At 37.3% G+C, this 27,889-nt stretch overlaps 3 protein-coding genes and 1 long non-coding RNA gene across 6 annotated transcripts; all 4 read left to right on the top strand.

The window, feature by feature from the left end:
• The first annotated feature begins 3,996 nt into the window (after positions 1-3,996).
• LOC126787395 (fimbrin-1-like) lies at positions 3,997-10,155 on the top strand. The gene is made up of 15 exons (XM_050513289.1): positions 3,997-4,318; positions 4,839-5,098; positions 5,218-5,388; positions 5,532-5,770; positions 5,862-6,033; positions 6,119-6,157; positions 6,267-6,335; positions 6,474-6,590; positions 7,006-7,214; positions 7,591-7,746; positions 8,096-8,295; positions 8,758-8,915; positions 9,017-9,113; positions 9,215-9,306; positions 9,431-10,155. Exons 2-15 carry the CDS (start codon positions 5,012-5,014, stop codon positions 9,698-9,700), a joined length of 2,076 nt encoding a protein of 691 aa, XP_050369246.1. The 5' UTR covers positions 3,997-4,318; positions 4,839-5,011; the 3' UTR covers positions 9,701-10,155.
• A 194-nt stretch (positions 10,156-10,349) lies between these two features.
• LOC126787412 (uncharacterized) lies at positions 10,350-13,171 on the top strand. Of its 2 annotated transcripts, XR_007671241.1 has the most exons (4): positions 10,350-10,551; positions 10,879-11,319; positions 11,400-11,496; positions 13,081-13,171. It is a non-coding gene; the product is annotated as an uncharacterized LOC126787412 (long non-coding RNA). The 2 variants fall into 2 exon arrangements; XR_007671240.1 differs by lacking the exon at positions 13,081-13,171 and having other exon boundaries at positions 10,352-10,551; positions 11,400-11,755.
• A 698-nt stretch (positions 13,172-13,869) lies between these two features.
• On the top strand, positions 13,870-15,583 carry LOC126787406 (uncharacterized). The gene is made up of 4 exons (XM_050513302.1): positions 13,870-14,113; positions 14,215-14,874; positions 15,305-15,431; positions 15,517-15,583. The coding sequence occupies exons 2-4, from the start codon at positions 14,561-14,563 to the stop codon at positions 15,532-15,534; spliced, it is 459 nt and encodes a 152-aa protein (XP_050369259.1). The 5' UTR covers positions 13,870-14,113; positions 14,215-14,560; the 3' UTR covers positions 15,535-15,583.
• Positions 15,584-16,557: 974 nt separating this feature from the next.
• Positions 16,558-27,574, top strand: LOC126787392 (protein ENHANCED DOWNY MILDEW 2). Of its 2 annotated transcripts, none has more exons than XM_050513286.1 (19): positions 16,558-16,674; positions 17,463-17,912; positions 18,000-18,096; positions 18,749-18,793; positions 18,923-19,071; positions 19,164-19,260; positions 19,388-19,486; positions 20,218-20,465; positions 20,548-20,658; positions 20,763-21,266; positions 21,955-22,102; positions 22,722-22,823; positions 23,391-23,483; positions 24,314-24,355; positions 24,739-24,849; positions 25,697-25,768; positions 25,866-25,984; positions 26,087-26,135; positions 26,230-27,574. In XM_050513286.1, the coding sequence occupies exons 2-19, from the start codon at positions 17,500-17,502 to the stop codon at positions 27,409-27,411; spliced, it is 3,681 nt and encodes a 1,226-aa protein (XP_050369243.1). In that variant the 5' UTR covers positions 16,558-16,674; positions 17,463-17,499; the 3' UTR covers positions 27,412-27,574. The 2 variants fall into 2 exon arrangements, with proteins under 2 accessions (XP_050369243.1, XP_050369244.1); XM_050513287.1 differs by lacking the exon at positions 16,558-16,674 and adding an exon at positions 17,257-17,366.
• Positions 27,575-27,889: the final 315 nt, after the last annotated feature.

Here is a 27,889-nt window from a genome sequence, read left to right as displayed (position 1 = left end):
AAATGCATTTATAATACGGGTACTAAAGAACGCTGGTACACATCTGTTACCCCTCTCGTAGTACACCGCCGATATTAGGCAACCACCCGCTACCCAACATCCAAAAATATGAATACTCATGAGCAGATAACCACCCGTTACCTCACATGCAGTACTCCGGCAGACAGACTAGAGCTCTAACTGTATCGTAACTTTCGCCCGGCCAAAGGCTAGGTTCCGACTTGCCAAACACGTACAATAATCTCACATCATATTGTACAAAAATCAAGTTCGAAGACAAATCAACATTTTAACAATCTCCATGTTAAAATCACGTACAATAATCTCACATCATATTGTACAAATCAAAATCACATGCTCGATATATAAATCTCGCCATCAAAATGACATAATCACGATAAAATCATAACAGTATATTAAATAGCAAACTATATATATATATATATATGTACCTATTTACCATTTATACAATATATATATATAATCCATTATATCATATACATGTCATATTTCATAAACACGTCTGAAGACAAAACTCGTCCGAAGACAAAACTCGTCCGAAGACAAAACTCATTCGAAAATAAAACTCGTCCGAAGACAAAACGTTTTAACAAACACCATGTTAAAACCACGTACAATAATCACACCTCATATTGTACAAATTAAATCACATGCTCAATATTTAATTCTCGTCATCGAAATGACCAATTCCGATGAATTTATAACAGTATATAATATAGCAAACTATATATATATGTATTTATTACCATTTATACAATATATATGTAATCCACTATATCGTATCCATGTCGTAATTCAATATTAAAAACTCTTGTAAAATCTTTAATCTCCGCAAGGGTATATTCGTAAATATGTGAGATTTTACTCACATTCTTTCCTGCGTGCAACTTTCACAATCCTGAAAGTAATTTCCTCACTCGTTTCGTCAGTCACCTAATAGCACGATAAATGCTTAGAAAATGATACTTAAAATATCAGGTAGCGAGTTCAGCACAGCTAAATGTTGTTCATAAAACATTGTTCACAGAACACTGTTCATGTTTACTAATCACTGTTTTTACTAACCATTGTTCACAGTTACTGTTTTTTCAAAGCACTGTTCACAGTTACTGTTTTACCATACACTGTTCACATTTACTGTTACATATCACTGTGCACATGCACTATTCATGCATTGTCACTGTTCACATATCATTATTCACAGTTACTATTCATGTGGTGTTACTATTCATGCGGCGTTACTATTCACTAACCGCCACCAATTATCACCAAATTTCACCACCACAACCTAAACAACATTTCCAACAACTTTCTAGTTGACACCAAGGTCTAAATCCGAGCCTAAACAGTCCAAACAACGAAGAACATAAATTCGGCACTATTCACAAACCCTAGAAATTGAAATTTTGATTCGGGTACTTATACTTCGATTTGGCTCGATTCCTTTTGTGGGAATGTTGCTGGGACTGAGACAAGCAAAATCCCCCAAGAATCTCGAGCTATGGTGGCCGAAGGAGGCGGCGCCGACACATCAGTAACTTCCGGCGGTTGCTGCACCGTGTGTGGTTGTCGCCGGGGTGCAAGGCGTAGCCCAAAAGATAGAGATCGTCGAGCCCGTCAGTTTGATAGGTGTCACGACACGAGGCGACGTCGGATGGTGGAGAAATTGGCCGGAGAAGATTTTTTGGTCGGGTGAACAGTACCTGAGCTCGGGTGAACAGTACCCGAGCTGATTTTTGAAAAAAAAACTGATTTTCTGATTTTTAATCTCCTCTCCTTCCTTTTATACTATTTCCAAAATCGGAAACAAACTTCCGACGTTAATAACATTTACGTCCGATGTCCGATTTGAACGCGTCACACGTCCACGCACTCGTATCGACGAGCTCTACGACTTTCGTGAAGAAAGTTTTCACAAACGATCGACAGAGTAAAAGTCGATGTTCACGTCTCGGAAACGTAATGTTTTTCTAAATAAACGTTCCGTTAACGTTTCCATTTTCAATTTCCGACTTCGCAAGGCGGCACAAACACGTTTAATGAATTTCACATATTTTATAAATTTAAAAGTGATCCAAAAGTCATTCCGAAAAATCGGGTTATTACATCATGTCCATCGGGATTGATGTTGAACATCATGTACCCCACGTTCATTCCCAGAATGGACTGGCAAAAGCGACAATTAAGTGATTACAGCTTATAGCTCGGGCTTTAGTTATGCATTGTAACTTGCCCATAACTGTTTGGGGATATGCAATCTTGCATGAAGCTATTCTTATTCGTTTCAGACCCACCGCCAAACAACCTGTTAGTGCGTACCAGTTGGTAACTGGATATGAGCCTGACATTTCACATTTACGCACGTTTGGTTGCGCGGTTTATGTGCCTATTATGCCTCCACTGCGTAAATCGAAATAACGTCGCCGCCATGCTCTCCCGGAAAGCTGGACACGGCCCTGCCGCCACCACCAGTGTTGTTGTCGGTGCTGCTTCTCAGCATTTGAATGACAATTCGTCCTTTCCTGCAGATTCTACTGATGAGTTAGTAGGACTTGCTGATGATGGATACCTTTCAGATCCACACAAATGACGTTCCCAAACTGGTTATGTTTTTACCATGGGGATTGGGGAATACGGCGATTTCTTAGAGATCAACCAAGCAAACCCTTGTTGCTACTTTCTCGAATCATTATGAGATTATAACATTGCGTGAAGCAGTCAAATAGTGTATTTGGCTTCGAGCAATCATTACTCATATTTGAGAGGCTAGTTGATTAAGTTCTACTACAGTTGAACCTACATGTTTTTACGAAGATAATGCTGTTTGCATTGAGCAGATAAAGTTAGGTTACATTAAGGGTGATAACACAAAACATGTTTCGCCAAAGTTCTTTTATAATCAGCAACAACAAGAGATGTTGAATATCCAAGTTAATCAAATTCGTTCTGAGGATAATGCGCAGATTTGTTCACTAAGTCTCTTCCAAAATCTACATTTGTGAAGCATGTGAAACGCATTGGCTTGAGTCGTCTATCAGAGCTCCAAGATTGAGTTAAAGATCAGGGAGAGCAGTTTTGTAGACATCAGGGGGAGTCTACATCACATGCATTGACCATTTGTAGTTAGTGTGTTGTGCTCTTTTTATCCTTCGACCAAAGCTTTTAATTTTACCCAAGAGATTTTCATTTTGTTTGACAAAGTTTTTACCGAGGCAACAATATTGCACTATGTCACATTAGGATCGTGATACAAGGGTGAGTGTTGTAGGAGAATCATCTCATATTCATACTTGGTGTATCTTGTCCTAATTAGTATAACCTAGTTAGATAAAGAATGTTATCTATTCCCTGATTCATCAAGATATTTGTTGTAATGTCCACATATAAGGCTCTATGCTATCAATAAAAACACAATTATTTCTCTCGAATTCATTCTATTGTTTCACTTAATTTTTTATGTTTTTCTCCCAATCTATTTTTGTTCGTGAGAGCTAGGTGATAGATGGACAAATCTGAAAAACACTTTTTAGTGATTTTTTGGGTGCTGGATTTATAGTAGTTAAGATATGTCTCTCTTTGTTTTATCGATTATATGTGTTTTTGATAATAGAAACAAGTGCAATGTACAAGGATTAACGATAGAAGCACCGGACTAATACACATTTTGCCTATGAGAATGTGAATGACACATAGTGATTATTACTGTTAAAAAAAAAGAAGAGAAAAATAGTTTCTTTAAAATCAAACTAACAGCCGACATGGTACGATTTACAAACGAGACGAGACGAGACCAAAACCACAAAACCATCCCGAGTGATATCCCTCTGTATGTGTATTTTGTTTCTGATGCGACATGAGAGGGTGAGCCCCATCTAATTTTGTATTGAAAACACGCCATATAATATTAGGGGAGAATATAAAAGAAAAGAGATAAAATCGAAGAGAGCGATCCACCCACGATGATGGAAACAAATTTGCATAGTCTGGGTAGAGTCGTCTTCTCGTAGATACAACCAAACAGTTGACACCCACACAACCGCGTTGGACATCATCCAGCAGCGAGTCCACCCCACCCCCTCTTAATCGCGCGCGTTCCTTAACTCTTCCCTTGCCTTTGTTCTTAGCGACTCCTACCGTTTTCTCTGTCACGTACACACTTTGCTCTCTCGTGAAGCAACCTCGGATCCCATCTCGGTACCCATCTTCTTTCTCTACATTTCAAGATTAATTTCAAGAGGGGACTACTAATTCATTTGCATCAGTGCTGGACTGTTGCATGGTGTTGGATTCGATAGAGGTATTTGCAGTTCTGGGTTTGCGTAGCATTCACGTTTTCTTTGTTGGGTCCCGATTATTTTTTTTGTCAACTCAAACTGTTTTGAGATTGAAAGCGCACGCAAAGATTCACCACTCTTTTGCATTACTCAACGACTTATGCACTTCTCGGTTTTTTCGTCACTTCTTGTGTTTTCTGGATTCTTGTCTTGCTGGGTTTTGTACTTTGGTTGGTGTTCGTGAGTTTAGTTTGGTATGCCACATATGTTTGTGTTTGTGGGTCACTGTTGTATTAGTTTTTGGAGCTTTGTGTCTATGTTCATCGATTTCTGATTGATTTGCATGTAGATAGAAACTATAATCAAAGAAAGAAATGCATCCTTTGGTAATTCGATTTTATTTATGTATTTCCATTTCTATGGTGTAGTGCAATTCATTGATAATGATGCTGGTATAACTGATGGCATTTTTATATTTATGTTTGATGATATTAGATGAGTGCTCACCCTACTAATCTGGCAACAATTGTTGATCTGTATTAGGGACAGAGGAGGACAACGGCTCTGCAGATTTGATGTGATTGTGGTTCTGGAATTGGTGTTTGATTAGTACTTCTGAAAGTACCCGTGTCGGGTTCTTTCTTTAGTTGAGAAATTTTTGAGGAGGAGTTGAACAGGTGTAGTGGGGTTTCATCTCCGCTTGGCAATTGGCGGAGATGTCGAGTTATACAGGCGTTCTGATCTCTGATCAGTGGCTTCAAAGCCAGTTCACGCAGGTTGAGCTTCGCAGTTTGCATTCCCAAGTATGTATATTCTGTTCCTTGGTCATTTTTGTTTCAAAGTAGGATGCTGTGTGATTTGGGTTCCTCTGATATGTTGTTTGATTTAATTTGAAATTTCTCTCTGCTGTTGTTTGGGTCAGTTTACTTCAGTGAAGAATCAGAATGGCATTGTCACTGCTGGAGATTTGCCAGCTTTAATTTTGAATACAAAGGCATTCAATGAATCACATACTGAAGAGGAGATTAGGAACGTCTTAAGTGGGTTGGGTTCTAACTTCAGTGCTGAAATTGAATTCGAGTCCTTCCTTAAGGTGAGTCATTCCCAGTTCTCTAATACTACTACACAGAACGTTTAAATTTTTGTTTTATTGTTCTGGACCAGTAATTTCCTTTCATGTAAGATTGCATGGCTTTATACATGATACCATGTTCATTAGTCGCATCAAATACACAGGCATACTTGAATTTGCAAGGTCAAACAACAGCAAAATCTGGTGGTTCAAAGAACTCGTGGTCATTTTTGAAGGCTTCCACAACTACCCTGCTGCACACCATTAGTGAATCGGAGAAAGCATCTTATGTTGCCCACATTAACAGTTATCTTGGTGATGACCCATTTCTTCAGCAGTTTCTCCCATTGGATCCAGCTACAAATGATTTATTCAATCTTGCAAAAGACGGAGTTCTCTTATGGTATGCCAATTGGGCTTGCTTGATTATCGTCTACTTATTTAACATGGTTTCACTTCGTCTTATTTTATTCACGTATTTGTTTTGATTGCAGTAAGCTTATAAATGTTGCTGTACCTGGAACAATAGATGAAAGAGCAATTAACACCAAACGAATCCTCAACCCCTGGGAGAGGAATGAAAACCACACTCTTTGCCTCAACTCTGCCAAGGCCATTGGCTGCACGGTAGTTAATATTGGCACACAAGACCTGGTTGAAGGAAGAGTACGTTTTCTTTATTTCAGTTCTAATAAGTTTGATATAATAGCTTTGGAGTTTTGGAATTTATGGTATGGTTATATGTTTGCAGCCTCATCTGGTATTGGGATTGATTTCTCAAATAATAAAGGTAAGCAACTGAATCTTTGACACACTTAAGTGTACAAATGGATGACTGCTTACTTGCTATAGAAATCGCTAAAAATTGTTCTTGCACAAATTAAATATGGCAATTTCAGATCCAATTGTTGGCAGATCTGAACCTTAAGAAGACTCCTCAGCTTGTGGAATTGGTAGATGATAGCAAGGTAATGCGTTTGAGCATCTTTTCCTTTTTTTTTTCTGAATTCAGTCCATGGACCATTGTTCTGTGTTTATACTTTATACACACATTTGAATAGACGCCTTGGGAATGACATTGTTGTTATGTACCTGGTATCCAACAGGATGTTGAAGAGCTTTTGAGTTTACCACCTGAGAAGGTCTTATTGAAATGGATGAATTTCCATCTCCAGAAAGCAGGCTACAAGAAGCCAGTTGGAAACTTCTCTTCTGATCTGAAGGTATTTATTGTCTTTCATACTGTATATCCTTGGTAGGATATCTATGAGTGAGTCGTACTGGGATATCTATATATGAATGATGCTAGATTATCTGTATGAAGTGCAAGATTCTATTCTAGGACTTGGCATGAATTTATGGTGCAAGATTTTATTAGCACTTGAAAACTTGTGATTTAATAGTCATACAGACACCTGAGAGGACTATTGCGAATTTTATGGGAGCATGGTTCCAGTTTCCCATACTCTTGATGAATAATATAATCTTGTTTGGTTTCCAGCTTCCAATTCTCTCCTTCAGTCCAATGAGATGCTGCAGTTCTTTACTGGATAGTGCTGCAGCTTTGTTGGTATCTTATAATTATCAAAATAATTGTATAAACTGATTTTATTTTTCATGTGTGTAATTTATGCACAGGATGGAGAAGCTTATGCCTACCTACTTAATGTTCTTGCTCCAGAACACTGCAAACCAGGCACACTGGATGCGAAACCCGACGAAAGAGCAAAATTGGTTCTTGATCATGCCGAGCGAATGAACTGCAAAAGATATTTATCCCCAAAAGACATTCTTGAGGGCTCTTCAAACTTAAATCTGGCATTTGTGGCACAAATCTTCCATGAAAGGTAGGCAGTAAGTATCAGTTTTATATTTCATTTTATTTTTGTTTTGTTCTTGAAAGGCAGTTCTTTCTTCTTCTTTTTTCAGAAGGTAACTTTGTGCTTTCTTTGTTTTGTAAAGATGTATAATCTGTGACAAAGGTAAGACGGTGTGGAGTAAGCTTAGGCATACTAGTTGTATTAGCGATAGCACATCATCATTTTTTACATGTGGTTTCGTTATGTAGTGTCAATTCAGACCATGAGACCAAACTCTTTGAAAGGGGAATCTTTATTTGAAATTAGAATATAGAGATGACAATTGTGTTTTATAGTGTGTATTGATCAAATTGGTTATTTTTTTTCTCATCTTAATTGCTGATTAAGAGTATACCTTGTACAGGAATGGCCTCTCTACGGACAGCAAAAAGATATCTTTTGCAGAGATGATGACAGATGATGTTCAGACATCACGAGAAGAGAGATGCTTCAGGTTGTGGATCAACAGTTTAGGCATTGGGACTTATGTTAATAATGTATTTGAGGATGTGAGAAATGGGTGAGTATTCCGTATTTAAGCCAGAGACGTAACAATGACAAATATCTATATTTGAATATGTTCTTTTTCGATAATTTATATTTGAATCTGTTATAATGTTATGCATTCAAGAAGAATGTATTCGAGAAATGGGTGAGTTATGTAGTCAAGTTTATAAAATATGTGAAGTTGAGCTATGAATGTGGCATGTTTTCAGGGGGCATAGTTGCCATTGCCAAAGTTTCTCAAGTGCACTGGACACATAATGATGGCCTTAACTAATATGACATTTTGGTTTCTAATTGTAACACTTGCATAATATGCCTCATTGCCTCTATACTGGTATAATTAGTCTGTTTCTTGAATGCAGGTGGATTCTCTTAGAGGTACTTGATAAGGTTTCTCCAGGATCAGTTAACTGGAAGCATGCATCAAGGCCTCCAATCAAGATGCCATTCAGGAAAGTAGAGAATTGTAATCAGGTTGTAAGGATTGGGAAGCAGCTCAAATTGTCTCTGGTGAATGTAGCTGGAAATGATATTGTGCAGGGAAATAAGAAGCTCATACTCGGTAATTTCTTTTACATTTTATAAATATGTGTGCTAACCTAACATTTGCCTCACTTTTGAGTATAAATTCTAGACCGAGTTGCACTGTACTCTGCCTGATGAAGTGCACAACACTACCCTGTTAATGCTGTTTCCCTTACAGGCCTTATAAATATTTTATCGATTTTATTAACAAGTTCAGCTTCTTTTTCTTGTTAACGTAATGATGTAGTCATTGATGAGTTACTTAAATCCAAGTTAACAAGATTAATTTTGAATGACCTAACTTTAAATCTTCTTCTTCTTCTTCCATCTCTTGTGAAGAACAAATTTTTGTGTAATTTTTCGATAGTCCTAAAATAAGTAATACATTGTTTGTTCCTTGATGTGATCTGAAGCACCATGAGTTGAGCTGTATTTCTGTTGCTTTTTCTGGGTTGCTTGAGAATTTTAATTGGTAACATTGTGTTTTTATTTGTTTCAGCTTTTCTGTGGCAGTTGATGAGGTTTAATATGCTTCAACTCTTGAAGAATCTAAGATCTCACTCTCGAGGAAAGGAGATGACAGATGCAGATATTTTGAAGTGGGCTAACAACAAAGTTAATAGCACGGGCAGGACATCTCGAATGGAGAGTTTCAAGGTTCAAATATACCTAAACGTTTTGCATTTTGAGTTGAGTTATTTGTTGAGATCAATTCGTACATTATAATTTTCTTTATTCTGAAATCTATGATTAATCAGGATAAGAGCCTTTCAAATGGGATTTTCTTCCTTGAGCTTCTCAGTGCTGTGGAGCCCAGAGTTGTCAATTGGAACCTTGTGACCAAGGGTGAAAGTGGTAAGATGTTTGCAGGATTTTTGTTTACAATTTGACAAATAACTCAATATGGAGGAATGTTCTGATCAAATTAGTCCACTTTTATTTTTTTTGAATGACAGCGGATGAAAAGAAGTTAAATGCTACATACATAGTCAGTGTTGCACGAAAGCTTGGTTGCTCCATTTTCTTGTTGCCTGAGGACATCATGGAGGTAAAAAGATTCAATTTTTTGGTCTGTTCATTCATTTTAAGAAGCCTAAGAGAGTAAAATTTCCCTTTGTTCTTTTTTTTATTAGTGAGTTTTGGTTCATATGACATGTGTGATCTTATGGCAGGTGAACCAGAAGATGCTTTTGACCCTAACAGCCAGCATTATGTTTTGGAGTCTGCAACAACCAGTTGACGACTCGGAAGCATCTCCATCGCCGGCGGATGCATCACCTGCAACATCAATCAGTGGTGAGGATGAAGGCTCTTCTTCCCTTGGTGGTGAAATGTCAAATTTGAGTATCGACGACACTGCTTCTGAAGTCTCCTCACAGCTTGACAATGAGATCACTTCTTTTAACGATGGGAGCAGGGTGGAAGAGACTGTGATTGCATAGCAGTTAAGTAGGTTCAAGTGAAGTCGTTTTTTACAGCTCCATATAAATATGGTTGCAAACATATGTAGGATGATAGAATGGATGAAAAGTGGGGGACATTGTAGAGAGACGGTTCTTTTATACCATACCCGTGTCAATTACTGGTTACTTGAATTGCCTGTAAACAACTAGCTAGGGGAAGAGAGTACATCATATTATCCAAAACACTCAAAGAGCTTAAGTAGGAAATTTGAAGGGACTGAGGTTCAAGACTTCAAGGCTGGCTGCAAAGACATAAATAAGCACCTTTCTTTTTCCATCAGAAAAGAAGAGTATTAGATCCTTCTTTATTTATCTCAAATCTGAGACTACAGTTTTGTTGTGTTTTTTTACTATTGTAGCCCTCAAACATTGTAATATATTTACAATTGAATTATTTCAGAGGGATATAAATGTAAATTATAAAAGATAGAGAAAAAAAAAACAAAAAATATTTCTCACTGAAAACGGTTTTCTGAGTTTTCTCCATGTTTTAACTGCCCACTTTTGTTATTTGTGCCAGTTACTCTAAATAATTACTAGAAAAAAATTAGTAAAGTGAACCTGAAAAGTCACTTACTACGTTCTCCAGTTCTGGGTCGGGTCAATTACCTAAAACAGTAAAAACGTCCTTGGAAGAGATGTCAGACTCTGGTAAAAATCGGTCCATTTTCGTGTAATAGTGGCTTTATAATTCAAACCGTCTCACACTCGCGCCTCTTCTCCTCGTCTCTCTCTCTCTACTCAACTCATCTCAACTCATTTCAACTCGTACAGTAACCCTAACCTCCCCCCAAAACCACCTTCTCTCCGTTCCCGGCGACTCTCCTCAGGTAAACACCGCTCCATTTCACTTTCTCTTGTTTACCATCTTCATCGTCTTCATCTTATTTGGTTGATTTCAAGTGTGTGATTTATAGTCTTTGCAAAATTGGAACCCTAGGGGTTTCACTTGATTTAGTAACGACTCTCAGAATTTCGTTCGATTTGCGATCTCTACTTGATTTACAGCATGTATTATTGTTTGGTTTTGCTTGATTTAGAAACAAACTCTGAGATTTGCGTGTAGTTTTGGTGAAATTAATAGGTTTGAGATTTATGGTTTTCTCATAGACTAGTTGATTTACAGCGTATATGTTTCTTTGGATTTTACTTTTTAGGTATAGTAATCAACGGCGTGAGTTTGAAAGAGGGAGTCATGCCTTCGTTTGAGGACGAGGCAGAGCCTCAGCCGGTTTTGAACTACTATTTCGAAGACGAAAACAATGAGCCTGTCTCGGTTCATGTCTTGGCAATTGAATGGAGTAAGGGTGTGAGGCAGGAAGGGGAGAAACATGAGATATATCTGCGCGGCACTGCCGATAAAGGCCTTGAGAAGGTACATGCAGCTATTACTGCGTGGAGATTTGACATTCTTAGTGTGAAGCCGGTGATATCGGTGCTCTCTACCAAGAACAAGTGGGTTGTGCTTCAGAGGCCGCGGAAGTGCTTCGAGAAGATTATAAGGCCGGTGTTAGTGACACTTCACTGCCTTAGTTTTGTGATCAGGAATCCGGAAACGTTTGGCGGATCAATGTGGAGTACATAGCTGATGTTTTCAGGTACTTTGCAATGTTATCATTTGTGGCTACTTTTGTTGGGACATTGATTTCTGAGTCTGGTAGCTGTTCTTGACTTGCAGTTTGTATGAGGTCAGGCCGTCGCAGAATGATCTTGTGGAGCATATGCCCTTGATAAGGGAAGCTGTTAAATGGGAGACTGCTTTGGGAAAGTCCAAGGTTTGTCTATTTTCATCATTATAATAGTTGCATTAGCTGCCACACTGATTCACCATCAGTTTCCAGACGATTTGCTAGATTGTTTGTTCTTCTCTTGCTTATTGTGCAAGTTTCTGGTGGCTCTTGTTTATTTGAATGTTTGTGTATCCTATTCCTAATTGGTTGAAGCTCCAAATCACGAACTTAACATTAAACACCATGCCTCAGTGAGACACATAACATGGATTTCTTAAAACCACCTTCGGAAGGATAATGAGTATTCTGCGTCCCCACTGGTGGTACTTTGCAAAGTTTTATACAAATTTCTCTGGTTCTGAACAAAGAACAAGGATCATGGTGTGCAATGTCTGTGAGAAGATGTCGTAAAATCAAATTATTTGAGAGAAAATTTCTTCGCTAATTGTCAGAATCCATTAGTTTCACTATTTGTTATATTTAGACAGATGTCTAGTCTTGGAGTGGTCAGCAGTTGCTCTGATTCCAAGTAGGTTTGGAATCAAATTTTCTAAATTGGAGCAGGCTGAGTGGAAAACTTGTTTCAAAATAATACATTATTCTACCTGTGTTAACATACCAGATATCTCTAACTACTTGTCTAATTGAATATAAAACTTATAGTGGTGTTATGTGATTTTCAGTAAGATTCAGACTCTTTTTCTGTACTGGTCTTTTATTTCACCAGGTTTAATCATTTATTTTTATTTCCACTCTGTTGCCGTTAGTTTATTATCTGATCTACCTGCAGTTATTAAATTTGTTTCCTTGTTTAATATGTGACATGTTTTAAAACCGATAATATATCCTTAAACCTTTTAACCTAAAAAGATATGTGCATTATATTCACTCACTTCGCGAAGAGCAGGTGGCAATAAGAGGAGTCATTTGCTCTGTCTGCTTCTTCCTCTTCCCAAGAATGAACAATTAGACTAAAAAAGGGACTATATTGTTAGTTTATGTACATATACTATCATTCTGTTTACCCATATTATTAGAGGTGTAATTTCTTGTTTTGGACAGTTTATAGTCAACTTTCTTGAAGAGGGATCCAAAAAGAGGATACTATCTGATGAGGTTAAGTTCTCTCACTATTCTGTTTACCCATTTTATCATAATGCTTTTGTCCTTGAGTTTGATGGTCATTTTTCTCAATTAATTGAGCACAAACCCTTTTTGTATATCCAGGTTAGAAAAAAGCCACGATTTTCAAACACTGATGATCTATTTGATACAGTATGTGCTTTCTGTGATAACGGGGGTGACCTGTTGTGGTATGTTCTGTAGGCTAATTTCTATCGTTAATGTTGGTAATCCTGAAATTATATATATAATTGATGTATAAAACGGTTGTTTAAATGGATTTATTCTCTCTTATCCAGCTGTGAAGGACCATGCCTAAGGTCTTTCCATGCAACTGAAAAGGATGGTGAGGACTATGTGTGCAAATCTCTTGGATTTACACAGGATGAAGTAGATGTATGCTCCTTGTTTATATTTCTAAGTTAACTCATATTTCTTTCTTATTGGTTGTATCATTTTTGTCTTTTAACTACTGATCATTTTTCTGCTATGTTGTTAACTTGTTAGGCGACTTAAAAAACTGATTTCTACTGCAAAAACTGTCAATATAAACAACATCAGTGCTATGCTTGTGGGAAGTTAGGCTCTTCTGACAAATCTTTAGATGCTGAGGTATGAATCTGTATCTTACAAATCCATTCACATTACCACCTGTGGTGTTGGCTTTTGTTGATTTCTATGAGGGGAAGGTGTTGCAGTTTTACTGTTATCGCAATACAAATTCGTAATGATTTGCTTGGACCTAAATTCATGTGCATTGTTTTTCTAGTGCCGAGTGCACTGCATATCCATTATTTCTCATTGGCATTCTTCTTAAATGATTTTCATTTTCTCCAGGAATATAGCTTTACAACATTTTTGTTCTCTATTTTTACTTTTCTATTTTCTAGAAGAGAGCAAGTGTTACTTTAGAATATGTGAAAGAAGGATGATTGGGTTCTTGTCAGCCATGTGGCCTTCAGTTTCAATGGATTTCAAAGGCAGTACGTTCTTCTTGGTTACTCTAGAGTCTGTATTAATACACTAGTGGTTTGAATTATTGTGGCCTCCATTCTTATCAGAAAAAAAAATCCTTCTGTCGTTCCTTACTTTATAATTCATTGTCAGTGGCTCCTAAGCATGTTGTTAGATTTAAGGAATTAGTTATGTAGGAGTTTGTTATCGCCATCGGCTGTTATTCTTCTGTTTGCTTTAAACTGTGCTATTTGTTTTTGGTGTTCCTGTCTTTGAGTTTGTGCACAATGATATTTATATCATCAAAGTTAGTACTAAATGTATATGAACTATTTTAGGTCATCCCCTGCACTTTTGCATGGTGTGGTAAGTTTTATCATCCTCGTTGTATTGCAATCTTAAGTCATCAAGACACTGGAGTTTCTGCTCAAGAGCTGGAGAAAAGAATTAAGGTGGGGGAATCATTTACATGTCCAATTCATAAGTGCTGCTCTTGTAATCGAGTAGAGGATAAGAAGGATCCTGAATTACAGTTTGCTGTGTGTCGGCGTTGTCCGACATCCTACCACCGTAAATGCTTGCCACGGTACTGCAGTTTTAATTGTTATTAGTTTGGATTAGCTGTTGTTATCCGTTATTTTGTTTGCTATAGTATTACTAAGTACTTTTGTTTTATTTTCTGATTAGGAAACATAAAATAGTCAAAAGCCTTGGAACTCCAAGAAGGGACCATGTTAAATTCCCTGATGTCAGTGACAAGGAATTTTCTGTTGAGAAAAAGACATATTTTCAAGATAAAAAGAGAAAATTAACATCAGAGTCCCATGTATTTGGTGAGAATTCTGTGACGAGGAGAAGAAGGCTTTTTTCAGAAGGGTTGCATATAGCAGAAATTGCTCCTACACCATTAAGCCAATCAACCAGTGAGCATTCTGCGGTGATGAGAAAAAGGCTTTCGTCAGAAAGGTTGCATATTGAGCCAATTAAGGAGTGAGAATTCTGTGTCGATGAGAAAAATCTTTCCTCAGAACGGATGCATAAAGAAGAAAATGATCAATTAATGAGCCTATTGATTTCAGCTGCAACAGCTGCAAAAGCTTTGAAGGACAGTAAACTCAAGTCTGCGGTAGTCAATCCTTCCTCGAGACAATCGGGCAGCCCTCCAGCTTCCTTGGATTTTGCTGCAAGAATGACAAGACAATCAGGCAGCTCTCCAGCTTCTTTGGATTCTGCTACAGGAATGACAAAACAATCAGGCAGCCCTCCAGCTCTTTTGGATTCTGCTACAAGAATGACAAGACAATCAGGCAGCCCTCCAGCTTCCTTGGATTCTGATACAAGAATGAGGCAAGTGGATTTGACAATTTTCATTGTATGTTACAATGTCACATGTTTCATCTGGCATATATGTATATATGTAGTTACACTCATAGCCTGTAGATGTACATATTGAGGGAGGTTTTAAAGAGGACATCTATTCTACAATGGGCCCGTACGTTTGTGTGTGAGAGGAATACATCCTTGATTTGGATACTGACCTTTTTCCTGGATTGTTTGAATGGTATAATCACAACATTTGGGCGGACACTGAAATCTGGGAGAAGTCAGTAGCTGATATATACCCTTTTGATGATATATATATGTATGTATACTATACATGTATAATTCATTCTTGGATTGCCTTTCGCGAGGACTTTACATTACAGGTAGTCATGATTTGAGGGTAAACTTTGTTTCAAGTTGTTTTTAGTTCTGTGGTTTTCTTATTGTTATCCAGATTAGATGCTATAATGAAACATGCTGCTGTGCCGGAGGATGTAATAAGAAAGTACACCCATGCATCCTCAGAAAGAACTGATGCGGAAATGCACATTACACTGGGAAAGGTGGAGGATTCAGTTGAGGTATATGATTTTTCAAATTTTCAATTATTTTTGTGGATTATTGTAAGTTTGATTCTGTGATCTTTTCTATTATGCTGTTTTTTAGGTTGTTGAACAGCGGTAATGGAAGGCTGTTAAGAATTCGAATGTGGCTGTCTATTCTCGTCCAGCAAAGCGTATATCTATATATATCAGGAACTGTGTCTACAACATTGTCTGGATAAATTCTAAAGTTCTGGTATTAGTTGGCATCGGTATATGGTGATATATTAGATCTCGGATGTGTACTTATGTAGGTATTTTCCAACAGGGTAGACATACGAACATCTTAGGTTGAGTGCCTTTGTTTGATGCGGCTTATATCTTTTTTCCAGGCTTTTTATTTCCCTGAATCTTGATCAATCGTGTGGATGGCCTGCAAATGGACCAATGAAATGAGAGGCAACCTTAAACTCTTTCTGGAGTCTGTCTTATTTTTTTTCGCAAAATTCGTAGCTATAGGCCTATTGCTTAAGAGCGCAGGTCACATTTTACCATCACATAAGTTTATGGAAGATTGGAAGACGTCAAAATGGCTATTGAAGACTACTGAGACCTAAATAGTGAAAAATTCGTTTCCACTGATGGCTATAGTGGACAATCTGTCGGCTATGATCTTGGTAACGGAGATAAAAAGAGAGTTTCTGAGTGGTAACGACAGAAATTATGATCTTAATCTTGTTGGGCAATCCATGAGAGTTTACGGCGGTTGCCATGTAAAATATAAGAGGGGAATGGTTGAATTGTTCGCCCGAGAGGGAAAGGTTTTTGGTAGTGCTCACTGCTTTGTAAAAGGAAAGCATGGAGACTTGTTGCTATGGTTTGGAGTTTGGACTTGTTTTTCTTCTTGAGAATTAAGTATGCATAATAGAATTACATCTTGGCCAACACTCCAGTGTTTACGGTATAAATTTGTTAACATCTAGTATAGATAATGGCACGGAGCAATCTTAACGATGAACAAACAAACATCGGTTATTTATACCCAATCCTCCCAAAAGTGTTCCAAGTGGTGATAGAAAATAATTGCTCTGTCACTGACCCTGTTTTCTGGCTTATTTACTCGAGTGCCACTGTTCTTTTATTTGGGCCTCCCTCTTCTTCTTATTCTTCTTTTTCTTCTCTCTCCCTCTCTCTCTCGCTTAATCTGCTCTCCTCTCGATTCTAACGGAGAAACATAGAGAAGAGAAAGAAGATCTGTAACAGTTGATGCTGTTCTTCACAGGTTAGTGTTTGAATTTTGATTCTTTGTGGGTTGAATTAAGGGTTTTCAAAATTTGGGAATCGATGTGCAAAGATGGATTTTGCTATCTAGGTCTTCTTCTTTTTTAATGTTTTTCTTCCATGAACCGAATTTTACAGAGTTAGAATCAGATAACAAACCACAAATTTGAAGATGCATAAATCAACAAATTATTTAATTTGTTGCTTGAATATCGACACAAATAGAGAACTGTGATTGATTAACATTGCTCATATGCTTATTAAATTCTTAAAAAAACAAATTGTAGCTCCACAATCAAAGAAACTATTATAGTATGTTGTTAATTTTGCCTAAATTTCTTCGATGGGAATTTCTGGAGCTCAGTGGAAAGATAATTGGAGAGTGTTGATCTGATCAAATATGTGGATGTCAACTCTAAAGGGCTCTTACTTTTTGGAGGTTAAATGGTTCTCACATATCAGAAGAAATAGATACCGACGACGAGTCTGTGTCTTCTTAGCTATTGCATTTGTTATTTATGTTCAAATGTATCAACTATTACCACTATTTATATTTTTCATAAATTGTGTTATTATCGATGGACTACTCTCAAGAAATAGTACAATCCGCAGCAGAGCGCGGGTATCATAACCTAGTTTGCGTGTTGTTTTGGTTGAGCGCGAGAAACATGGCCTTCCCTTCTTTGTTTCCAAGTAGACTTCAATTCTCCCGTAATCAAAACCCTACGCGTTCAAATGCTTTAATCAACTGTTAGAGTTGAGAGCTCATTGTTTGCATGCCGTTTATAGGTGTAGAATTCACTGCATTTTGTTGTTGAACAAGGAGATGGAATTGTCGGACGATGAGGCTGAGGCGGTGCTGCTCTCGGTTTCGAATTACCACTTCGTCGACGGCAGAGATGAGCCGGTCTCCTTCCACCTGTTGCCGGTTCAGTGGATTGACGGCGGTGAGAGGCAGGAAGGGAAGAGGGGAGACATGTTTCTGCACGGTAGTGCTGACAATGGCCTCGAGAAGATTTACAAGCCTGTGGTTGCTTGGAGATTTGACCTTTCCAATGTGAAGCCAGAGATTGCGGTGCTTTCGAAGGAAGGGGACTGGATTTTGCTGCAGAAGCCGAGGAAGAGCTACCAGGGGATTATCAGGAGTGTTTTGATTACTGTGCAGTGTCTTAGTTATTCAAAACGGAATGCCGAGGCGGCCGGGAAAGCTGTGTGGGATCATTTGAGTAAAGCTTTCAGGTAGTTTTTGGAGTTTTGAACACGTCTTGAGTCGAGTTTGGTTGTTTTTAATATGGTGAGAGTGACTGAAATGTTTGAATTTTGTAGCATGTATGAGGACAGGCCTTCCAGGAGTGATTTGGTGGATCACATGGCTCTGATTAAGGAAGCTCTTAAACAAGATGCTGCCTTGGCAAAGTCGAAGGTTTGTGTGTTTGTTTTCTTGTCATTGTGATTCAGTGTTTTGGTTTTATTTTCTGATGCTAAAGCATGTCCGATATTACATTTGAAATTTACTATTTGGGTGCGCTAGACACATTATAAGTTGCAATGAGCCAATGACTACAATAAGTGAATTTCATAGTCTCTTAGGAAGTTGTATTTTACCTCTAAATGTGTAGTTTTTTTTTTGTTATATACAAATGCGTATGGTTTATAGCCGCAGATAAGTTGCGAGAAACTTATACCAAAGGTTGAATAAGATCATGATTGGATTTGTTAATCGGTAGATACCTTTTCTTGTTGTGCTGATTGGTATTCTTCAGAGTAGGTTTTAATCAATTAAATTGGAGTGGCCACATCACAACTGGTTCATTTTCTCTTCAACTTTCTTGTTATAAATTATCTTAAGCTAAAAAATTATTGATTTTTCAATTTACGTATGGAGCTTGAAGCAATTGTTTCTTCTTCAATAGAATATGAACATTATAGGGTCAAATTGAGTGCTCGAGTATATGAACATTTTTAAGCTCCAAACCCTTTCTCACTCATTTCTATTGCTCGAAATCAACATACTATTTCATTGTGTTGTTGTTTCCTGTTATCTGATCCAAAAATGACTGTTTGTGTTTGAACAGTTTATGGTTGACTTTCTGAAAGAGAAGTCCAGAATATCTGATGAGGTCAGATCCTTTTCTGATTTACCTTTTTCATCGTTATGGTTTTCTTTAAGAGTTATTATTTCTTTGTTCTTTTTCTAATTCTGCTTTAGAGTTCTAATGTTTTGACTATGATGTCATTGGATGTTTCAGGATATTCAAGCTACGACAAAGCCAGGATTTATAGTTGATGATGCAGAAGGATATATGATTGGCGTTGAAGATGAATCTGATGATGATGATGATGATAACCTGTTTGATTCTGTTTGTGCCTTTTGTGATAATGGGGGAGACCTTTTGTGGTATGCTTATGTATTCGCTAATTACACCGGAGCTGAAGATAATCGTGATATTCTGTATAGAATTTCATTTGTATTTTTATGTTTTGTTACAGTTGTGAAGGGAGATGCCTAAGGTCCTTCCATGCCACAGTAGAGGCAGGCGAGGATTCAATTTGTGAATCTCTAGGATTCACTCCGGAGGAAGTAAATGTATGTTCCTCTTTTTATTTACATTGTGATAAATCGTACTTCCTTTTTGATGATTGTTTCTTATTCTTCAGTTTTTTTGGGGTTCTTTTATTATTGATTATTTTAATTTATGTTCTGAATTTGGTAGGCAATGCCAAGTTTCTTGTGCAAGAACTGTCAATATAAGCAGCATCAGTGCTTTGCTTGTGGAAAGTTAGGCTCCTCCAATAAGTCTTTGGGTGCAGAGGTATGAATTCCAAAGGTTCTTAGATTTCCTGTCATACAAGGAAGTCTTTTTTTGTTGTCAGCTTTAATTGAACTCACAAGAAAGCATAGTACAACAAGGTTGACATAAAAACCCTATAAAAGATGAAGCCTTGACAAAAAGCCTCAACTATGGTTGCTTTAAAATCTAATATAATAGATGATAAAGTATAATTTATAAACACCGAGAAAGATAAGCCCAAAAGGCACCAGTACCAACGTCTCTCACAATGTACTCCCGCCTTCTCTCCAACTTATAGGCTTGACGACATGTCAGCATTCTTTATTTTTTTTCTAGTTTATTTTATTATCTCTATACTGCATATCATTTTGTTCAATCATTTATGTGAGTCTAAAATGGATTTAACCATCCTTCATTCATTGTTGATTTAATGCAGTTTAATATTTTAATTTTTAATTTTGAGTTACCTGAGCATGTTCGTCACAATACATTCATAACGTTTGAGCTTTCTTTGATTGATGCCTGAAAAGTGAACTTCCTATGGGGCACATTAATAATGAGTAGAATCTTGTGGCAGATTATTGGTTGCAAAAAACATGTACCTTATCATAGAAACCACTGTAAATTGTTTTCAGATGAAAATCAGTATTTTGTTAAAGAGTGTTTTCTTTATTATGCATATGCTTAAGTATCTGCTGATAGTTTCTTTCTGTTGAGAGAAAGCACTAAGAAATTCTATGAACTGCTTCTAGGTCTTCCCCTGTGTTTCTGCAACTTGTGGTCAATTTTACCATCCTCACTGTGTTGCACAACTGATTTATCAAGACAGTGGAGTTTCTGTTGAAGAACTCAAGAAAAGTATCTCTCTAGGGGAATCTTTTACGTGTCCTATTCATAAGTGCTTTGTTTGTAAGCAAGGGGAGAATAAGAAGGACGACGAAATGCAATTTTCTGTGTGCAGGCGTTGTCCTAAATCCTATCACAGAAAATGCTTGCCGAGGTACTTTTAAAGTCTAATTGCTGTTGATCAGATCATGGCTCCTTTTGTCTGTAATTGCTCATGCTTATGTTGAATGTACCAGGGAGATTCGTTTTGAGAAAGCAGAGGAAGATGCGGGGGAAGAAGAAGATGAAGAAAAGGAAACAAGAGCTTGGGAAAATTTATTACCTAATCGCATACTAATATATTGCTTGTAAGTACTTGGTTATTTTTTTGTTTTCCACATATATGTTTTATTATCATTATTATTATTATTATCATTATTATTTTCTAAACAATGATTTTTCTTGTGATCAGAGAACATGAAATAGATGAAGAACTTAAAACTCCAAGTAGGGACCATGTTAGATTCCCTGATGTTGATGGAAAGAAGACTACTTTTGAATCAAAAAAGAGAAGAATGACATCAGAGTCGCTTGTGGTTAGAGACAATTCTCTGTTGAAAAAAAGAAAGCTTACAACAGAGGAATTGCAGAGAGGAAGAACTACTTCTACCCTATCTAAGCAGAAAATGATTTCTGATGGGGGTAACAGAACGACTGGGAAAGGACCTTCTGGTTTAGATGTATCAAGAAAGGTGATGGTAAATAAGACATCAAAAAAGGAGGTTCTGACGAGGGTGGAAAAGAACAACTCATTGGGTGATAGGCTGTATGAATTTTACAAGGGACCTGGGTCAGTAAAGTCTGGGAAGCGGGAAGAACATGATGTTGAACTACATTCAGGAAAGATTGCAGAATTTGATCCTACAACAAAAGCATCAAGTGCGGCAGCTTCCTTAGATCCTGCTAGAGAAAGGAGGTAAGTGTATTTGACCACTAATTATTTTACCCAATCTAGTTTGTTTTTATGAAGATGCTTTCTCTTTCAATCGGAGGCTTAAATGCCAAAAATTCCCCAAGGTTTACATAAATTGTCAGTGTTTGACACTGTTCCACCCTTGCATTTCTGAAGGGTTTCTTCCAATCTACCTAAAAGCAGACATGTACCAATCAGGAGCTACTAATATACGAAATAAGTTTCATGAAGTAAAATGCTAGTTCACAAAATTCTGCTTTAATTCAGATATGTTTTGAAATAAAAAGTTTGGGGACACTGACTATTTCTGTACACCTCAGGATGCTGTTTTGGCATTTATAGCCTTAACTTATAAGTATATACCTGTATCTACGGTTACACCTCAATGTAACATACACACACAGGGGCCTGATCTAGGTGGAATGTTCACACTATGGACGAAGTGGTAATGTGTGGGTGGTTCACAGGGTTTTCTATACTTGTTGAACGGTCTTGTTAACTATTTAGTGGTAATACACAAATATACCTTTGTTTGGACAATATTACTAGGGGCTTGCAATTGTTGTAGGCAATCATGATTTGAGGTGTGAGTCAATAGTTTCATGTAGCACATGTACTCCACTCCCCCTGTTACTAATTACAATCGGAGGTAAAGTATATGTAGTTCTCTGATTTAGTTATCATAATCCAGATTACGTGCTTTAATGAAACAAGCTGCATCGTCAATAACATTGGAAGATGTTATAAAAAAGCACAAAGTTCCATCCACTTGTAAATCCTCAAATAAGCATGCTGTAGAAAGGAACATTACACAGGGAAAGGTGGAAGGCTCAGTCGAGGTAATATTATTTTTAATTTCTTTCATAATTTTTTTAAAAAGGATGCTTTTTTATCTAAATCTTTTTATTAAGATCGGGTTATTATGATGCAGCCCACTCACTGCTTAGATACCAGGATCACAAACTCTAAATATTAGAGCTTAAACACACACGACACTAATATTAGGAATCTCTCCCAGGTTTCTCACCCTTATTTAGGTTTCACACCCTAGTTTAGGCTCACACCATTTCAAAGGAAACTCAGAAAAATCTGATTAGGCATATTCATCAAAACATGCCTCAGCCTATTGGCTCTTACACATTTTTACTGGAGATTATAATTGACATTAACTAGCTTTCAAGACTCTTTAGAAGTCTTAAATTCTAGAAACTGAAACATAAAAGACCTTATAAAAAAAAAACTCCTAAACTTAAATGGAAAAAGACACGAAACAGAAATTTGGAAGCAATCAGACTCAGCTTTCCCTCCAAGCTGTTAAAATCATTTTGGAAGCAATCAACCAAGCCCTATGGAAAACAAATTATTAGGAGCTTTCTTATTCCAATTCCTTTGTTGAAAAACCTTAACAGGTTTAGCCATGATGTCCTCATCATCTTAACGCCATCTATATGTAATTAGGCTGTTCGAACTGCATTAAAGAAACTACAGGAAGGTTGCAGTATTGAAGATGCACAAGCTGTGTGTGCTCCGGAGATTATTTCCCAAATTTATAAGTGGAAGGTGGTTTTCTATTCTTATCTTGAAAATGTATCTACAGTTTACTAATTTAGTTGTTATTTTATGCAAAGATTATTCTTCAGTTTAGATCCTATGGTCCCTGAATTAATGCCTGTTGATCTATGCATGGGATATCAGGCTTAGGCCTCACACCATCTCAGCTTGTGCCCCTTGTTTTAGGTTAAGAAGCTATGCTGAAAGGGAATGCCGATTTTTCAATTGCCTATTTTTGTACTGAAATCTTGTATTTAAGTTTACGAAATATTCTATGTTAAATAGTATAAAAAAAATGCTGAGTTTTTTTTTGCTCTTGTGACCAAGAGTAATCCTCACTCGTTACTAAAGAGATGTATCGTGTCATTCTGTTTTGTATCCGCACTATTTTTTGTACTCATGAAACCTCTCTCTCTCTCTCTCTCTCTCTCTCTCTCTCTCTCTCTCTCTCTTCAATAACTTAATGAGTTCCACCAGAGCTAAACTATCATAGGTATATCCCGTCATTCTGTTTGTTATCTGTTAGAAATTGGTATGGTCTAGTATTCTCATTGGTGTTTTGGTACTTTGGTGCAGAACAAGCTTACAGTATACCTTGCACCTTTCTTGCATGGAATGCGGTATACGTCTTTCGGTCGCCATTTCACAAAGGTGGAAAAACTGGAAAAGGTATTCCAATTTGGTTCTTGTCATTTCTTTCAAATTGAACTGAACCGTAACTTTAGTTTAATACCTTGTGGATGCTGTCATCTGAGGTTGTCTAGACAAGCAGTCTGGTCTGTTTAGGTCTTGGCTTTTTCAAGTTTATTGTCTGCTTGGGTTTTTTAATTTTATATAACCTTGTTATTGTATTATTTTTCATAACTTATCAAGAACATGGGGTCCAATAGTGTTTATGTGGATCTGTTATATGAGGTATTGATGTTGCAAGTATGAACTGTAGTTGTAGTTTCAGCAATCTTAAAGATTACTAGAGCATCATATGCAACCTTATTTGTTATTTTTTATAATAATTCTATTGATAAGCAGAATCAATAATTTCAAGATCATGTATAGTGTGCTACCATTTAGGCAACAGTACAAAGACAAATGAAAGTAAGCTGCACTAGTAAAGTGTCTTTAAAGTTAACAGACTGCAACACCCCGTCCCAATCTGATTTGAAGGGATTATGTCTTTAATGTCAACTGATTCTGATGGCCACAAAGCATATAACCTTTGCTATAATAGAGACACCTCCCTGACCTAGTCTTAGTAAGTTTAATTGCTCATTTCCTACTACATCTTTATAAATTGTGAATTTAAAGATTAGAAGTAAAACTGCATCCACATCATGGCACTTGGCCTGTAACTCTGTATTACTTTCAGTTCTTCATACATTATTGTGTGGCTGAACAAAGTTTGTCTTTTCATTTAAAAAATAATAATTTTAGTCAACTGGTCTGCACAAGTTTTCTTTATCAAACTATGGAGTCTAATAGATCATCTTTTGATTCTGCAGATTGTTGATAGGCTCCATTTGTACGCACAGAATGGAGATACGGTAAGATGTATATTTTTGTTTTGTGGATTTAATTCTAGTGGATGCACATTCATGAGTCCAAATTACATCAATATAGGACATAATTTGGATACTGCTTTTCTTTACCTGATCTTGTTTGCTTTTCTGATCCTCATTGATATAAATTGACTAAAATATTTAAAATAAATGGCAAATGTAACTTATCCGTTTTGCATAAGCTACTTTTTGCAAGAATGCTTCATTTACTAATTGTGTCAATGTTTTTAGAACCTAGATCAGTACCTGAAGGTTGTATTCGACCTCTCTCTCTCTCTCTCTCTCTCTCTCTCTCTCTCTCGCTCAGATGTTAAGTACCTCATCAAAAAGATTGTTAAGTGCCTGATTACTTTTTCCCCAATGAGCAGATAGTAGACTTCTGTTGTGGCTCCAATGATTTCAGCATTATAATGAAGAAAAAACTTGAGGAGACAGGGAAGAAGTGCTATTTTAAAAATTTTGACATCATTCAACCCAAGGTAACGTTTGTTTGTCAAATGCTTGGATCTTATTGTTGACAATATGTAGTCATAGTTGCTCTGTACTTGCAAAGCAGTTTTGACACTTTGGATGTAAAACTTTTATACGACAATTAGAATTGTAGCCTAAATTTAAGGAAAAGTCTGAATAGTCTCAAGAGCACAGGATCAACGTTTAATAACTTGAATCAATGTATTAAATATCAAATACGTGTAGGAGGAATGGGGTGTTTTTGCGCCCTGATCTAGTTCCTCAGAGTAAAAACTTAGACTTCTTGGGCATCAAATTAATTTAGTTAAAGACATGATTCATCCTAATTATCTCCGGATACACACTTAGTTGCATCCTTCTTGACCCCTTATAATCCCCCCCCCCCCCACACACACACACACACACAAAGCACTTCACACTTGTTACAAATCCCGCATGTGCAACCTTTAGTTAGTCTCGAAAGATGTAAAAATTGCATTGCTTCCTTGTAGGGAAGAAGTACGCTTCTCATCATGAAAGAGTATCTTTCTGTGTAATTTATTGAACACTTTTAGCATGTGACCAGTACTCTTAAGAGGAAAAATATGTTATTCTACGAAACTGAATAACTGATAGAAGGTTTTCATAAATAATAATAATAATAATAATAACTACTGGTAGAAGCCTGCGATAGTGACAACCATTATCATTATGCTTTAAGAATATACTAATCAATAATGGTTGTTCTAGTAAGTCATGTATATGTTGGTTACTGGGTAGTAGTACTTTGTGTGCGTGTGTTTGCTAATTTACATGCATTTTTATTTAAATAAAAAGTTGAGATACATTAACATTTATGTAAATTTACATTTGCAGAATGATTTCTGTTTTGAGAAGAGAGATTGGATGACTGTGCAAAAACATGAATTGCCCCATCGTAATAAATTGGTAAGAAATGGAGGCATGGATTACATCAAGTTGTTTGGATTCCTTTAACCTTTTTTGCTAATTGTTTCATTATTCTCAAACTTTGGTACTTGAGCAGATCATGGGGTTAAATCCTCCTTTTGGAGTTAACGCCGCTTTGGCAAACCAGTTTATTGCTAAGGCTCTTGAATTCAATCCGAAGCTCATTATTCTTATTGTTCCACCAGAAACGAAAAGGTAGATAATCTCTCGGACACGTCTGCACATTCATGTGGAATATGTTATCTGCTTTCATTGAATCAGACTCAGATATATGTATAATTTGGTGCCTTTGATCAGGTTACCTTATGATCTGATATGGGAGGATGACCAGCTTCTGTCAGGAAAGGTAAATTGAGAAGTACTTACCTGTCACCTTTACTTGATCGTTTGCGAATTGAATGTTAGACGTATGCTTCTCACTTGCATCTGTCTTCTTTCAGTCCTTTTATCTTCCTGGATCTGTTGATGAGAATGACAAGCAAATGGACCAGTGGAATGCGACGGCACCTCCACTCTATCTTTGGAGTCATCCTGATTGGTCTGAGACGCACAGAGCTATTGCTCGAAAGGCTAGTCATGGTTCTGTGTCACAAGGGCCAGTGGAGGATGGTCATTCAGTTGAGAATAAGGATGAAAATGTTGACAATCTCATGGTGATAAATGCTCATCTGCCACTGATTGGTAATTCTAGTGATTTTGTTGGTGGGGCAGTTTCAGGCGAGGGACATAAAGAGACGCCCTCCAAGGGTAATGATGACAGAGGTTTCCATGTGAGTTCTGGTCACCTGAAGAACCAGGTTAATCTTAGAAAACAGCGGGGTGGCAAAAGAAAGAAAAGGAGAACAGTTGTCCGAGACAACAAACATGATGGCGGTTTTTCTAGTGAGATTCAGAAGAAAAGGTCTCCATCTAATGAGCAGCAGCGGAAGGCATATCAGCCTTCCGGACCCGGCAATTCTGGTTCTAGTTTGCGTTTAGGAATTGCTTATGACAGGACCGCAGCCAACATTCCTGATGACACATGTAGCAATGTCAAGAGCCATGAGGAGCCTTATTTAAGTTTGACTCATGGATGGTCCCATGGTGCTCGTCCTAGCTCTATCTATACGGATGGAAATTTAGGGGAGCCTGCGTTGGGGTATGGGAGAGAGATGTCAAATACCCTTAATTATAGACCGTATTCCTTGGGGATGGAAGACACATTTTTTAGGAGGGAGTCTGACATACATGCACAGCTTCACACTTATGGGCAGCAAGATTCTAATATCTATACAGCGGGTAGTAATTATACAGCGGGTCATGAATTATTTCATGGTACAGTTGGATCAGTTCCGGCTACATATGGCCATGCTCATCTGGGTTCTTCATTTGACGCATCTTACAGAATGAACATGTCCGTCATGCAGCGATATGAAGCTCGGTTGGACGAATCGAACCATACAAGGCCGAGTGCCTTAGGAACCCAACCAGTGTTTAATTATGAACATGATCCACGCAGGTACAGTAGCAACATGTATGATCCTAGGGCACCAGTACCTAATGTCCAACAAGGCCCCCTTGAATTTGCTCATGGTTATCACCAAAGCTTCTCAAACCAGAATTCAGCAGGTTGGATTGAATGAGTGAATTGCAGGGTTTCTTCCGCCAGATGTGGGTATTAGAAAATGATTTAGATGTAACACATCCCTCAACAATGTGTAGCCTGCATACAAACTAGGGTATTTTGCTGTGTTTAACACTCGCTGCATGACTTGCCTTGGGGTAAAAATTGTGTGATTACCTGTATATGACAGGAACAACCTAGGATCTTGTAGTCGATAATTTAGTTTGAGTATATAACAATATCGAGTGAGCTGATGAAAAAACGAGATCAAACTAAGTATATTAGTTAATTTAATCCCATGAAGCAATGACAGGAGATTCAGTACTGAGAAATATATAATGGAGGGAATTTGGGGGCAGGTTCAGCCAACTGCCGGCAAATAGAAACAAGAGTTTTGCCGTTGCAATGGCTACATAATCAATCTCTCTTGTTACATACTTAAAAAAGTATCTCGATGTTGGCAGAACTGGCTCTCTTTCTGATTTGGTGCTCTCGTT

The sequence above is a fragment of the Argentina anserina genome, chromosome 3 (genome assembly GCF_933775445.1).
Source record: "Argentina anserina chromosome 3, drPotAnse1.1, whole genome shotgun sequence".
NCBI classification, from domain to species: Eukaryota; Viridiplantae; Streptophyta; class Magnoliopsida; order Rosales; family Rosaceae; genus Argentina; species Argentina anserina.
This window is presented reverse-complemented; position numbering and strand designations above follow the sequence as displayed.